Here is a 15,526-nt window from a genome sequence, read left to right on the forward strand (position 1 = left end):
TCCAGGGACATAAAATATCTTTCCACTTATTTTTGTCTTCTTCAATTTCTTTCATCAACGTCTTATAGTTTTCAGAGTATAGGACCTTCACCTCCATAGTCAAATTTATTCCTATGTATTTCACTCTTTTTGGTGCGATTGTAAATGGGACTATTTCCTTGGTATCTCTTCCTGGTTGTTCATTATTAGTGTATAGAAACACAAGAGATTTTTGTATATTAATCTCATATCCTGCAACTTTACTGGATTTATTTATTAGTTCTAATAGTTTTTTGGTCAAGTCCTTAGTGTTTTCTATATTTAGTATCATGTCATCTGCAAACAGTGACAGTTTTAATTACCTCTTCCTTTCTAATTTAGATGCCTTCTATTTCTTTTTCTTGCCTAATTGCTGTGGCTAAAACTCCCAATACTATGCTGAATAGAAGTGGGGAGAGTGGGCATCCTCGTCTTGTTACTGATCTTAGAGGAAAAGCTTTCAGGTTTTCACCCTTGAGTATGACAATAGCTGTGGGTTTGTCATATATGGCCTTTGTTATGTTGAAATACATTCTCCCTATAGCCTCTCTGCTATGAGTTTTTAACATAAACGGATGTTGAATTTTGTCAAAAGCTTTTCTTACATTTATTGAGATATGTGATTTTTATTGTTCATTTTGTTAATATAGTGTATCACATTGATTGATTTGCTGATGCTAAACCATTCTTGCATCCCTGGAATAAATCCCACTTGATCATGGTGTATAATCCTCTTGATGTATTTCTGAATTTGGTTTGCTAATATTCTGTTGAGGATTTTTGCATCCAAGTGAATCAGGAATATTGCCTGTAATTTTCTTTTTTTCTGTTTTGGGTTGTCCTTGCCTGGTCTGGTATTAAGGTCCCATAAAATGAGTTTGGAAGTGTACCCTCCTCCTCAATTTTTTGGAGGAGTCCTAAAAGAATAGGTATTAAATCTTTGAATGTTTGGTAGAATTCGCCAGTGAAGCTGTCTGGTCCTGGACTTTTGTTGCAAGGTTTTTGTTTACTGATTCGATCTCTTTACTAGTGATTGGTGTACGCAGATTTTCTCTTTCTTCGTGATGCATCCTTGGAAGACTGTAAGCTTCTAAGAATTTATCCATTTCTTCTAGATTGTCCTGTTTGTTAGCATATAATCATTCACAGTAGTCTCTTAAAATCCTGTATATCTCTGTGGTATCAGTTGTAACTTCTCTTTAATTTCTGATCTTATTAGAACCTTCTCTCTTTGTTCTTGATGACACTACCTCAGGTTTGTCTTTTTTATCTTTTCAAAGAAACAGCTCTTGGTTTCATTGATCTTTTCTACTGTCTTTTTAGTCTCCATTTATTTCCAGTTTGATCTTTAATTATTTCCATCCTTCTATTAACTTTGGTCTTCATTTGTTCTTCTTTTCTAGTTCCTTTACATGTATTGTTTGAGATTTCTTTTGTTTGAGATTTCTCTTGTTTCTTGAAGTAGGCCTATTTTGCTATGAACTTCCCTCTTAGAACCACTTTTGCTGCATCCCATAGATTTTGGTACATCATATTTCCGCTTTTATTTCATTCCAGGTATTTTTTAAATTACTTCTTTGATTTCTTCTATGACCCAATAGTTGTTTAGTAACATGATTATCTCCACATATTTGTAGTTTTTGCAGTTTTATTCTTGTAACTGATTTCACAGTTTCATACCTAGTTTCATACCACCGTGGTTGGAAAAGATGCTTGATATTATTTCAGTCTTCTTGAGTTTACTGAGACTTGTTTTGTGTCCTGATATGTAACCTATCCTGAAGAATGTTCCTGGTGCATCTGTGTAGAATGTGTATATTGCTGGTTTTGGATGGAATGTTCTGTATATATCTATTAAGTTCATCTAGTGTAATGTGTCATTTAAGGCCACTGTTTTCTTATCAGTTTTCTGTCTAGATGATCTATCCATTGATGTAAACGGGGTGCTAAATCCCATATTATTATTGTATTACTGTCAATTTCTCCATTTAGGTCTGTTAACATTTACTTTATGTATTTTGGTGCTCTTATGTTGGGTGTATATATATTTATATATGTTCTATCTTGCTAGATTGACCCCTTCAGCATATGTAGTGCCTCTCTTTGTTTTTACTACAGCCTTTGTTGTAAAATCTACTTTGTCTGATATGAATATAGCTATACCAGATTTCTTTGCATTGCCATTTGCATGAAATATCTTTTTCCATCCCTTCACTTTAAGTCTATGTGTCTTTCCTTCTGAAATGAGTCCCTTGTAGGCCCTACATACATGTGTCTTTTTTTTTTCTTATCCCTTCAACCACTCTATGTCTTTTGATTGGTGAATCTAAACCATTTACATTTAAAGTAATTATTGGTGTTTTACTTATTGTCATTTTGTTCATTGTCTTCTGGTTGTTTTTGTGGTTCTTCTCCTCCTTTCTTTCTCTCTTCCCCTGTGCTTTGATGACTTTCTTTAGTGTTATGTCTAAATTCTTTTCTCATTTTCTTTTATATATTTACTATAATTTTTGTTTTGTGATTACCATTAGGTTCATATATATCATCTTATATATATAACATCTTATGTATATATCATCCTGTGTATATGTTTTAAAGTTGACAGCAACTTAAATTTGAATACATTCCAAAACTCTACATTTTTATTCCATCACATTTTATGCTTTTGATGTTACATTTTACTTATTTTTATTTTATGTATCCCTTAACTAATTATTGTAGTTTTAGTTAACTTTTACTACATTTGTCTTTCAACCTTAATAGTTTTTTTAAGTGATTAACCCACTACTTTCACAGTATATTTACTTTTTCCAGTGAGATTTTTACTTCCATGTTTTCTTGTTATTAATTAGTGCCATTTCTTTTCAGCTTAAAAAAGTCCCTTTAACATTTCTTGCAAGGCCACTTTAATAGTAGTAGGCCTTTAGCTTCCGTGTTCTAGAAAACTCTACCTCTCCAATTCTGAATGATAACCTTGTTAGGTAGAGTATTCTTGGCTGGAAGATTTTTTCCTTTCAGCATGTTAAGTATGTCTTGCCACTCTCTTCTGGCCTAGCAAAATTTCTGCTGAGCAATCTATTGATAGCCTTATGGGGTTTCTCTTGTACGTAACAATGTGAAATTGCTTTTCTCTTGCTTCTTTTAAGGTTTTCTCTTTAATTTCTGACATTTTTTTTTTAAAGATTTTATTTATTTATTCGACAGAGATAGAGACAGCCAGCGAGAGAGGGAACACACGTAGGGGGAGAGGGAGAGGAAGAAGCAGGCTCATAGCAGAGGAGCCTGACGTGGGGCTCGATCCCATAATGCTGGGATCACGCCCTGAGCAGAAGGCAGGCACTTAACCGCTGTGCCACCCAGGCGCCCCTAACTTCTGACATTTTAATTATAACGTGTCTTGTTGTGAATCCCTTTGGACTCATCTTATTCTGGAATTTCTGCATTCTTAAACCTGGATGTCTGTTTCCTTCACCAGGTTAGGAAAATTATCAGCCATTATTTCTTCAAATAAGTCTTCTGCCCCTTTCTAGGACCCCTATAAGGTAAATGCTATTCCACTGCATGTTGTCCCACAGGTCTCTGAAGTTTCCTTCATTTCTTTTCCACTGCTCTGTCTGGGTGAATTCCATTGCTTTGTCCGTCAGCTTGCTGATCCGCTCTTCCACTTCATCCATCTACTGTTGAACCCTTCTAGTCCCGCTAGTGTATTTTTCAGTTCAGTTATTCTATTTTTCCAACTCTGTGACTACGGTTTTGTACTTTCTCATATTTTCAGACTCTTTGTTGGAACTTCTCACTGTGTTCATCCCAAGTTCAGTGAGCAACTACGAAGACCATGACTTTGAATTCTTTATCAGGTAAATTACTTATCTCCATATCTTTACAGTCTTTTTCTGAGGTTTTGTCTTGTTCATTCATTAGGAATACACTTCTCTGTTTCCTCAGTTTGTTTGACTCTCTGTGTGTGTTCGGTGTAGGTGAAGCAGCTACCTCTCTGTCTTGAAGAAGTGGCCTTGTGTAGGTGATGAATATTCTTGTTTGACCTTGCCCTAGCTCTTAGCTGTCTCTTGAGCCTTTGTGATTGCCTAAACCACAAACTTTATTCTTGATATGTCCCTGTTTTTAAAAGTGTGCTAAGAACTGTGAGTGTTCCAAGAGGAGGAATCTCATTTAGCACTTAGTTTCAGGCTGATTGGAAGCCAGACTCTCAGGCAGCAGCTTCTAAAGTATGCAAATATATACACTGTTCTGGGGCCACAATCATAATCTCTGCTGGCCTCCAGACCAGGAGATCTAGAGGTGTCCTCTGGACAAGAGTGTAAAAATTGGGGCTCCAGGTAAGTGTATAACCTCTTCTCTGGGAGGTCTCATCAAGCTCTAGTAAGGCCAAGGTGGTGCTCAAGGATAGTGTCTCCCTGCTTGCATTCCCTGGGAGCACCTCCTCAGCCTCCAGAAGTGTGGGAAATCTAAAGCCTGTCCCTCAGGCTGAAGGTCCAAGCTAGGTAATTAGTCCTTTCTCCGAGGAAGACAGGTTGTGTTTCAGTCTGCTGTCTGTGAAGTTCCCTGGGCATATTCTTTGAATTGTTACCTTCCCAGGACGCTTAGGAACTCCAGCCCCGTTGGCCATCACGACCAGGCAATCAAAGGGTATTCCCTGTGTGGACTGCACATGCCCACTGGACAGCTAGTGTCTGCATGCTTCCTGCCAGGGGGTGGGGCATGCTCACTGACTTCAGAAAGGCAGCGGGAAAATGTTTTGTCAATGTGTGCCCTTGAGTTTCAGGAATAGTGGGACAGTGCCTTGTCTGTGAGTGCATACTGGCTTTTGGCTGGGTGCAGGAGAATACCATGACCATTCACGTTCACCTGCTCCAGCCAGGGAGCAGGAAGACTGCTGCAACCACCCACACTCTCTGGCTTCAGCAAGGCAATGGGATAGGGCTATGTCCATGGAGCTCAGAGTCTTAGACAGTAAGGAACTGTGATCCGAGAACCCTATCCTGCTGTCCTCCAAATGGCAATGGTTTAATTTTCTTTTATTTAAAAATATACTAAAGACCAATAGAGAAAAAGCAGTTTCCCTCCCACTGTAACTGTGTCTTCCTAGATTCTATTTTAGCAAACTGAAAGGGAAAAATTGGCTGAAGAAAGAGAAAATTCTAAGTCTTTAACAGACCATGACAAAAACAGACCTAAATAATTATTTCTATGAAAATGAAATTACTTTTTATCACCACATATTGAATGGCTTTCCCGATTGTCCCCTGTAAGTCTATAATAGCACTGAGTCGCAGAACATATAATTCCTGACAATAGATGATACAACTGAAAAAATTAGTCTCCTGTGTACAAAATAACACTTTCATAACAATAGGTAATTCATGCTTGCTCTCTCTAGACCTTTGCCAAACAGAATACCAGCGTGGGCTAATTATGTGAGCTAGTTGAAAATTGTGTGCATAATGGAAATGCATCCCCCTAAAGAACGGCCAAGAAGAGGTCTCAGCACCAAATCCAAAACAATAGAAAAAAGTGCGAGAGCAAACATGAGGGCATAGGCACAGACATTCTCATTAGCACACGGCAGCTAACCATTTTTGTTGATGCACGTAATAAAGTTGTTAAATTCTATCCTTGAAAAAAAAAAAAAACCTTCAACGATTAAAGAATTTTCTCCCATGCTGACTCAAGTGCTTTGCTCCAATGTACCGCTATGGATCATCCTTACATTGAGGACTTTTGTCACTTCAGCGAGCAAAAACAGTTCACGTCAGGGAGAATGCTGAAGAAAGTCAAAGGCAACTTTCACATGTGGAGTCACACATCAGTCATGGAGTCCCACCAGCTTGTCACAGGTGGAGCAAGGATCGATTTTTCCAAGTTCTACTTTTCACGTGTCATTGTCCCATGTCTGACGCAGGGAGCCTGCAGTAGGTTTGGGATTCGGGATCCCTGTCACCCCCACACCCAACAAACAAAACAACAGCTACAACATGATCAAAATAGATGTGCTGCACCACCTGTAATGCATGAGCTATTTTAAGTCCACCCCAAAATTCAATGAATTCATCATGCAAGGAGAGACGCATTTGCAAGAGTTTCTTCTAGCCAATCTATGGTAAGCAAGGGTCTTGGCAGGAACGAAGCCCACTCAATTGTGTCTTTTAAGAAGAGCTTCAAAAAGGGACTTTTTCAAAATGCCTGGGCTGGATGTAGGGAAATTCGAGTACAATGTTAGGGGACTGTTAACAGTTATTCCTGAGCTCAAGAGTCCAGGGAGAGAATGAAAGCTAAGGGAAGGAGAGAGAGAGATGCTGAACAAAAGGCATGACTTTCATTCAAGATGCAGCACTTTCCTTTGGTCAAGGAGGTAGTTAACCTACAGCAACACCACAAAGAAAAATCCTTTTCCTTCCTCCCTTTTTCTGTTCTCCTTCTGGTGCTCCCCTCTGGCTCAAATCCAAAGAAAACTAGATGACCGAGGAGTAAGGAGTATACTGATGGAGTGCTTGTGGGTCAAATTCCAGGGCAAAGAAAGGCACAGACTAAACTAGTGAAGGGAGAGAAGTAGATCAGGTGCGGCAGATGGAAGGTACACAGCACAGTGGATTTCTCCAGAAAGTGTAGGGTCCATTGGTTGGAATTTAAGGAAAATAAAACCAAAATTTTATTAGGGCTATCCTTTTGTAATAAAATGAGCTAACATACAGGATTGGATGGTCAAACCAGATTAACTCAAATCAGAGATCTTACCCACTTTCAGCCTTCCCTAACAATTTCAAGAATCCAGGCAGTCAAGTGGCTCAGACAAAGCAGAGATGCCCAGGATGTCAGGCGTGGTCGCCCTGGTACTGTCTCCCTGCACTGGACATGCACCTCTGGCTCAGAATAGCAGCTGAGGTCTCTAAGTGAAAGCCATGGGGTTCCTTACACAACAGGAACAGTTATACTATAAAACATTTCCCTGTTATGCCCTCAAAGTTGGATAATCGACGTGTCCCTCTCCAGAGAGACCTGCCTTGCAGATCCTGGGTTCCACTGAGTATAATTAATACTAACTGCAACTTAGCTTAGTTCCTTTGAGAAAGATTACAGGTGTAAGCACAGGCCCCCCACCCCACATGCACATCCTTCATTCAGCACTGTCAGACCCTGTTTTTCCAGGTACGTCAAGGCGGTACCACTCCCATCAGACTCTTAGGCCACCAGGGGCTCTTCTATATGTGAAGCTTGGAGCTTTTAGATCTACCTTCCTGGTATGAAGAAGATGGTATAGGGAACTCTCTAAAATACAGGATTGGAAGCAGATGGGGGTTGGGTAAGGGGAGTGGAAGGTGAACCACTGCTAGAACTAGGGGTAAATCTGCTAACCTTCCAGAATTATAAGCGATTCAATACAAGTGTACATTTTTCTAGGATAGCGTCCAGAATGCTTCCAGGCTCCTCAAAAAGACTGAAGGCCTATAAAAGTCTGGCCAGTAAAACCATACGGAGTTTTCAGTGAATGGGGATCCAGGGACAGATAAATTGAGTCCCTACTTCCAGGGTCTGACCCTGGTCTGCACTGTCCACTCCTCGTCCACCCTCCTCACCAGGGAGAGCTTCTCGGAGCCCAAGGCGAAGCCTGAGTGTGGACACAGTCTTATTTTCCAAAAGGTTTCAAAGTAAAATATTTTGAATGCAAAACACTTCTTTTAAAATTCAATTAAATGTAAAAAAGTAGAACTTACCTTTTTACTTTGCTAGATAAAGTCTGAAAGCCGCCTTGCAGTCTTTTGCATGTTTCTGTCAGCTGGAGTGACTTCTCATTCGGATATGTGCTGTTCCATGAAAGAGATTTTAAAGAGATTGATTTAAAATGAGAGGTATAAGATAACGTTAACAACATGCAGATTTAATTGATAAAGTGTGCCCAAATGAAGTTGGATTTTCATCCCATCACTGGATTTCTCCACGGAAAAGGAAATTGATATTCTCACCTCTGACAGGNAAAGGGTTAAAAAAAAAAAAAAAAAAAAAAAGTTTGCACTATAAAGTCAAACAGGAAAGAACTCTCTATGAAAGACTTCTATATTTTCAGGTTTTCATATTTTATTGCTAGTATTTACTGCGAACATATCATTGAATGCTGTAATCACCCCATAAATACGCACTTCATTTTTAAGAGACGCCGTCTCTGGCGAGAAGCATGCAGACAAGAGAGATCAATACATCTCTCTGAGAAGAAAGCAAGGTACAGCTGGCCCTTGATTATTATAACAGCTATGATATAAGAGCTTCCTGCTGTTGTTTCATGAACTTGGGAAACTGGAGTTGGAAAGAAACCAAATCAAAACGCAAGTTAAGGAAATGGATCACAGAGTCGGGCAGCCTCCCGAGCCTCGAAGACACACGTGTGCTGCTTCATCTCACGCAAGACATCAGCTTCCCCGTCTTGAGTCTGACCTCCTACCGCTATTGTCATGATACAAACACGATAGAGAAAACAACCTAAACCACTTGGTACCTTGGCAGACACCATAAATCCTCAAAACAATATCTGCTCTCACTTTCCTTAGACTCCAAAAACATGCACACAATTCTGACTTAGTGCTAAATGCATGTATTTAATCATCCTGGAGGTATTTGCTGAGAACCTAGTATGGGCTGGGGGCCAGGCACTGGACGCTTAGGTAAAACGGACATGGGTCCTTTCCCTGGTTGGAGCATGCAGCCCGGTCAGGGAGAAACCTATTCCTCAAAGAACCACACAAATGAATACAGAATTATGAACTGTGATTGGGATCATTAAAACGGCAGTGGGTGCCACGGTGGCGTGTGTTAACGGGAAGACCTCTGCATCCTGAGGGGGGCTCTGAGACAGTGTTGTTCAGGTCGGAGACTGCAAGTATAATCTGAGGGTGCTAGGTGCACTTTGGGAGGTGGGGGGAAGGTTCCAGGCAGACGAAAAAGCAGGTGCAAAGGCCCCAGAATGGGGGGGCAGCCCAGAGCGTCTGAGGAACTGCAAGAAGGAGTAGCAAGTAGGGACCAGAGCGCACAGGCCTGCTAACGCATGTCAAGATTCCATCCTAATAACAAGGGGGAGCAGAAGAGTCATGTGACCCTTACGTACATTTTAAGCGCTTCGCTTTGCTGAGAAATGAAATGAGGGGAGGCAGGGCTGCTGAAATGGTGCGCCAGTTAGGAGAGAGAGGAAGGCAGTTTGTTTTCCTAGTCCTGCAACAATAGAACATGATGTGATAACACCCAGCCGGCAGGCGCTTTATTACGAACAGGGTCAGTGCCCTGCCTGGGAGACGCCTGCTGCACAGCTGGCTGGCTTTCCTGGGCAGCTGTGCTCCCTGCAATTTAGGGATCCAGACGGCTTCAGTCTCGTGTGGCACCTTCATTCCAACAACCTGCTTCCACACCCGCCATGCCAGGAGAAGAAAGCGCTGGGTGGCTCGACCAGAACCAGGCGCAGGCCCAACCCAACTGCAAAGTGGGAGTCAGAAGCTGACAGACATGAGATCTGTTCTGTAGGTAAGACTGACAGGACTTCATAATAAATTGGATATAGGAAGTGAGGGAGCAAGAGGTGTGAAGGTAAAGATATACACAAGACAGCTTCGTAATTAGTTCTCCGCTCTTCCTCAGAAACACTTTCTGAAAACACTGTCCACGGAGCACCTAAAGGCTCACAAAAATCCTGCTTTATCCTGATCAGATTGTTTCCCCCCTTCCCGCCATCTCCTTCCTCCTCCTCCCTCCTCTGTCTTCAGGCCTGACCTTCTGTGCTTTCTGAATATATTATCGTACCTTCCAAGGATTTGTTTATTTCTAATTTGCTGTGTATTTTATTCAGGCAGCACCGTTAATGAAGTGAATTACCAAGCCAACAGTGCTTTGAATTATGATGGCTTTGCAATACTGAATTGTGCAACTGTGGCCAGCAGGCACCAATAGAATTTAGTGTCCCACAACTTTCCTTAAATTGGCGAGTATCTTTGTCAATAAAAAGTCAGAACAGCTTTGCCCAACTGAAATCACAGAAGATCCATGGAAAGCAAATAAGAGTATCTGGTGTAAAGTGAAGATGAGAGCATGAAGTCATGGGGATATTAGTCTGAGGTATCAGTAGGGACAGCCTTTAGGGTTTCCTTTTTAAAAATCTTTACTCAATAAAGTAGTTATAGGGATGCTACAGATTGAAATGTTTATGGCCCCCTAGAATTTGTATGTTGAAATTCTGACCTCCAAGGTGATGGCAGGAGGAGGTGGGATGCTTGGGAGGTGATAAAGACATGATGGGGGGGGTCATGAATGCAATTAGTGCCCTATAAAATCAGCCTGGAAGTCCCCATCCCCTTCAGCCGTGTGAGGTTACAGTGAGAGAGGGCCACCTCTGAGGAAGTGGGCCCTCACCAGATCTGCACATGCCGCCATCTTGGACTTCCAGCCTCCAGAACGGGGAAATGCATTTATGGTTGTTTATAAGCCACTCAATCTATGGTATTCTGTTCCAGCAGCCCTAATGGACTAAGACAAGGGGACACACAGGATGTGTACAAAAACACTTGGCACACAGAAGTCACTACCATCCGTGTTAGGTTTTTATTCTCCTAACGCATCATTGTATTCCTTCCTCAAACCAGTCATGGTCATTAACACAGGGGTCAGAAACTTGTCCCACCCCTAGAAGCTATTTCACCATGAAAGGGACAGAAAGGGAAGCCCCTTGACTTCTCTTGGTTTTCTGTTTCTCTCCTGTCTTTCATTCAGAGTCTTCATACTTTTCTTCCTTTCATCTGATGTCTTTAAAACCTGTCAAGGAAAACAGTAAGATACTCAAATGCAGAATCCATAAACTTCAGACGTTTGTCTACGTTAGGCATCTGATCAATATAGACCCTTTCACTGCCCTCTAGAGAAGTCTCTCCATTCACACTGTTTTCAACTATGCTTGTTATTCAAAATGACAGGAGTACATATTAACAATGTAGCTGTCATTTTTTAATAAATCTTTTTTTTAGATTTATTTGTTTGTCAGAGAGAGACAGAGCACAAACAGGGAGAGGAGCAGGCAGAGAGAGGAGTAGGCTCCTCGCTATGCGAGGAGCCCAATGTAGAACTCGATCCCAGGACCCTGGGATTATGACCTGAGCCAAAGACAGACGCTTAACCGACTGCACTGCCCAGGCGTCCCTGTAACTACCATGTTTTAAAATGCTTAAATACCTGAGACCCTGAGAGACACCAGGAGTCCCAGGAGATGTGGAGAGCATTAGGCCTTCGGGGGAGAAGGCAAGATGGCCTGGTTAGGTTAGCTCGTCAGACATCGCTGCTATGCAAGTAAGTGAGAATTAGACATTGCTTGGATCTGACTCTTTCAGAGGATCACAAGGAGTTACCTCGTTTTGGGAGAGGAAAAGAAGAAACACTTTCAATTCTGATTTGAGAGAAGATATGACCTGTGGATGGACCCTATTTGAGAAGCTGGCACCCACCACCGATGAAGACCTTTGAGTCCTCCCTAACTTCTGATGTGGGGACATCTCCCAGACAGGTCAAAAGAGAGAAAGTAGGAAATAATCAAGGTGCAAGTAGGAATTCTAAAGACCCGGAGTCAGAGGCAAGCTGGCGGAACAAGAGGTTGCCACCAGGCAAGTGTGGGCTGATTTGTAACCCAGAAAGGATTCTCGGGGATCAGGCTGGAATGGCCCACAAAAGGAACAGGGGGCGGGGAAAACATGAAATGGTCTGCAGCTACAGAGGTGTCTCACAGTCAGGCGGAAGTCCAGGATATCAATGGAGGGGAACCCCCCTAAAACTAACTCAAGTTGGTGGTCTGAGCAGTTGGGTCTAGGGACAGAAAAAGCACAGGAATCTGGAGGGCTACCAGATAAGCTCTAATAACCAAATATTGTGGGACCAGACTCTCTTGGACTCAAAATAAGAGTTCTGTTTTTGTTAACTCTGAGACTTTTTTTTTTTATTTCATTTCAATTTTCTGGTGAAGGCCCTTCTAAAATACTTTTATCAGAATTCGGTAAAGAAAAGGATCCCCCAAGCTACACAGCTGGGAGTGCCCCAAAGATGAATCACAGAAGAGACAGTGGCTACTCTCTTGGAGATGCACCAGAGAGGTCTCTCCTCCCAGACCAGAGAGCAGAGATGGTTCTAACTACCCAGCCAGTGCCTCCTCAACCACCCCATCGTAACAGCACAGTCTCTGCTCACAGGGTGCTGCGCAAGACGGCCCACCTGCTCATTTGTGACATTCATGGCATCTTCAGAGTGCTCTCAATTCCCCGCTCCCTTTGCATTCTGCTACTTTCCCCTTGCAAAGCTGCAGTAACACAGAAAGACAGCTCCTGGCATCATACATTGGTATACCTGACCCCTGAGGACCGCTGTAAAAAAAATCACACAGGTAGGTGGTTAGTGCCTTGATACATTCATGGTGTCCAATTTGCTTGGTCTTTGGTCCACCTTGATTCCACTACATGTCACCAGCTAACCTTCCCCTCCCATTTTCCTCAGTGGCTACCTATTCACCTTATCTGCCCTCCAAACTTCTTTAATCATGTGTCCTATCTCAGAGAAAAACGACGCCACCAGGTGTGAACTGATCTTAAGGGATCAGCCATCCTTACTTTCCATCTCAGAGGAGAAAACTCTCTCTGCCCAGCAAAAGTGTAATCCACCTGCCATCCCATCCCTCCCTGCCTCCTCTGAGATCTGGGCCCATCCCTTCATTTAGTTCCCTTTCACTCCCACGGTGCCCTCCTCCTCCTCATGCTCAATTCCCTACCAATTCAAGGTCGAAACCAAACAAAGCTCATTCTGCTATTCTCCTTTACCCATTGCCTTGTCTCTCAGATTGCACCCTGCTACTGTCACTTTTCGTTTCCTACAAATCCACTAAGCCATTCTTGGAAAGCATCACCAAAGCCAGGGGATATTTTAGCCCTCCTACTTTACCTGCCAGTAGCTGAACTGCAGAACCCCCACTCTGCACCTGGTCCCCATCACAGTCCTCTCTCCCTGGTCTTCTGCCCCTGTTACCCAAGGCTCTTCTTGTTCTGCCTGTGACTTTTATGTAACGGCCTGGTGTTCAGGGACAGCATTTCCCAGGACTTCCTCCAGATCTCTTGTCTTCTCAGCCTGCCTGTTTTCCCCAAACATCTCCACCAACCTCCCTTCCCTTCTGCTCCATCCTCACTGGCCCCTGGGGGGCTGTTGCACGTGCCCATTTGATCCTGTCATTTCCCAGCGCAAAGCCCCCATGACCCGCACCACCCTCGGGACACGCTCCCCACTCCTTGACTGGACGTACAGAGCCATCTAGAACCCGGCCCCTAAGATTCCAGTCTCATTTTTCCCTGACAGTTTGCTAACTGCTAAACGGTACAAATTCCTCTTTCTCCATTTCTTGCAAATCTTGTATTATGGATTCTGACTGCTTTTATTATTTAATTATAGAATTTATTTGTTTGGTTCTGGCAAGCAAGCCTTCAGGCACATTTTTATCACTTCACTGTGTCAGGGGGAAAAAATCTTTAATAAGATTTGGGGGAAAACCTACACAAAAACAAGCATTTCTGCTATCATTATCTGTGTGGCTGATCTGCTTTTTAGAAATGCTGTCTTTTTAAGTCAGTCTTGAGTTGAAAGCGATCACACAAAGCCACCTGGCAAAATTTCGCAGAATAGCGAGAAGCTTATGGACAACATAGCTCCTGCAAAAGGATAAAAATTAAGCCTCTAATGAGGCAAAGAGTATCTCTTTAAAACAACAACAACAACAACAAGTGATTCAATCCCTATGAGATAATGTCACCAGTACTTAGTGGGCATCCGCAAAGACCTTTAAAACAGACTTTACATCACTTTCTGAGCTTGACTTGTAATTCATGCCATCGTGCAATCGGTCCCCTGGAGAAGAGTAATCTGCCTGCAGGTGACTGAGGACTTTCAAGAACATCCAAACTCTATTTACAGTGGCCATAAAGGCGGCAAAACTGGAGTGTGAATCTAATTGAAAAGCTTAAAACCTAATCAATGGTAGTCTCTCTGAAGAAACAATGTTTTACAGATGGAGAATGCAGCCTAATAATGGAAAGCCCAAGACTAAGGGTTCTTCCACTGACTTCTCATGCTCCTTCCCCTCCTTCGGGGAAGAGGAGCCTATGGGCCAAGAGGGCCTCCTGACCACCTGCAGAAACGCCCCCTGCAGAGAGGGGTAAGAGGTGGTAGTGACCACTGGGACTCTGACTTGTTGAAGTCGGCAAGCAAAATTCTCCTTACAATGTGCCCCCTCTCTCACCCCATAGTTTCCCTCAGGGATAAAGGCAAGTACACAGCCCACTACAGAGTTTGATTATTCTCAGTTTGGTTAATCTAAGACTGCCTTTGAAATACCAGTCATACACAGAAACTGAAAAAACCAGGTCTTGGTGCCTACAGAGATGAGGGGGAGCCGCTGGTCTGCCTGTTCGTTCAGTTGTTCGCCATGGGGTCAATGGAGCCCAAAGCTTGTGCCACTGAGGATGGTGGCTACTGGAGACAGGACAGTAAACAGGACATTATCCCTGCCACCTTTTAGTAAAGAATCCTGTGAAGAGGACAGACAGGGAAGCACATGCTTGCCATGCCCACTTTGCAGAATGAATGCTGGCTAATTTCTATAATCATATTAATTTAAAGGAACCACGAATCTGTGTTTTGGGAGATGTCATTTAATTCAAAATAACAGAAAGTGCTTTGAAAATGACCACACAGAACTTCATTCTTTTATCCACGAACCCGGCAGCCAACTGAAATTGCAGAAATTTCTACAAACAATCTCTGCTGGCTTGCTTTTACCCTAATGTTTGCCTGTCTCTGGTTACCCTTGACAAAGATTAATCAGGTAGCTCTCTACACTACTAAATCAGGAACCATAATGTATTCTGGCCCCCTACCACAGTTGAAAGATAGTTTTCAAAAAAGTACAATCATAAATCTCATACAGATATAAAATGAACACGTGTTAAAGATTTTATTCTATACACACAGAGAAAATCAGTTCAAAGGAGAATCCACAGTACAGACACACGTATAGGTCAGGAATATTGAGATGAATGAGCCAATGGGGGCCAAACAGGTGGAGGGGGTGAGGAAGGCAATTGGACCTCTACCAGGTAGGACATAATTTGCATATTTATAGACAAGAGTGATTTTGCATTGCTGAGTTAACTACAACTTACAGAGTTGCAAAATTGCTCCCAAGGGATCGGAATCAGATAACTCGGAGGTGTGTGATCTGAACAAGGCAAACTTACCCACTGAAGTACAAAATTTTCCCTAGATCGTTAACAGTATCGCTGCCCGTCACTACAATGTTGAAGGAAAGATCTGTAGGAATGAACCTAATAGACTCCCACTTCTGCTAAATTTCAGCCCCTCCACTCCCATGGCTTGCCCCAAGGGGAACAGGTGGGCCAGGCTCAGGTGTGAGGCCTTTGGGACAGATGGGGAAACACGG

General features: G+C 42.6%; 1 protein-coding gene and 1 long non-coding RNA gene across 4 annotated transcripts in view; both read right to left on the reverse strand.

Annotated features, from left to right (window-relative positions):
* ST8SIA6 (ST8 alpha-N-acetyl-neuraminide alpha-2,8-sialyltransferase 6) overlaps positions 1-15,526 on the reverse strand; it is a 147,331-nt gene that overhangs the window by 69,916 nt on the left and 61,889 nt on the right. Inside the window, exon 3 of the mRNA XM_034644225.1 lies at positions 7,749-7,838. Coding sequence (XP_034500116.1) covers positions 7,749-7,838 — 90 coding nt within the window. The remainder of the gene's footprint in view (positions 1-7,748; positions 7,839-15,526) is intronic.
* The window catches only part of LOC109489536, a 29,590-nt gene continuing 24,652 nt past the window's right edge, over positions 10,589-15,526 (reverse strand). For all 3 annotated transcript variants that reach the window (XR_002142550.2, XR_002142549.2, XR_002142548.2), the window contains 2 exons: positions 12,262-12,410; positions 10,589-10,821 (listed from right to left, as the gene is read on the reverse strand). This is a non-coding gene — a long non-coding RNA (uncharacterized LOC109489536). The remainder of the gene's footprint in view (positions 10,822-12,261; positions 12,411-15,526) is intronic.

The sequence above is a fragment of the Ailuropoda melanoleuca genome, chromosome 15 (genome assembly GCF_002007445.2).
Source record: "Ailuropoda melanoleuca isolate Jingjing chromosome 15, ASM200744v2, whole genome shotgun sequence".
Taxonomy (NCBI): domain Eukaryota; kingdom Metazoa; phylum Chordata; class Mammalia; order Carnivora; family Ursidae; genus Ailuropoda; species Ailuropoda melanoleuca.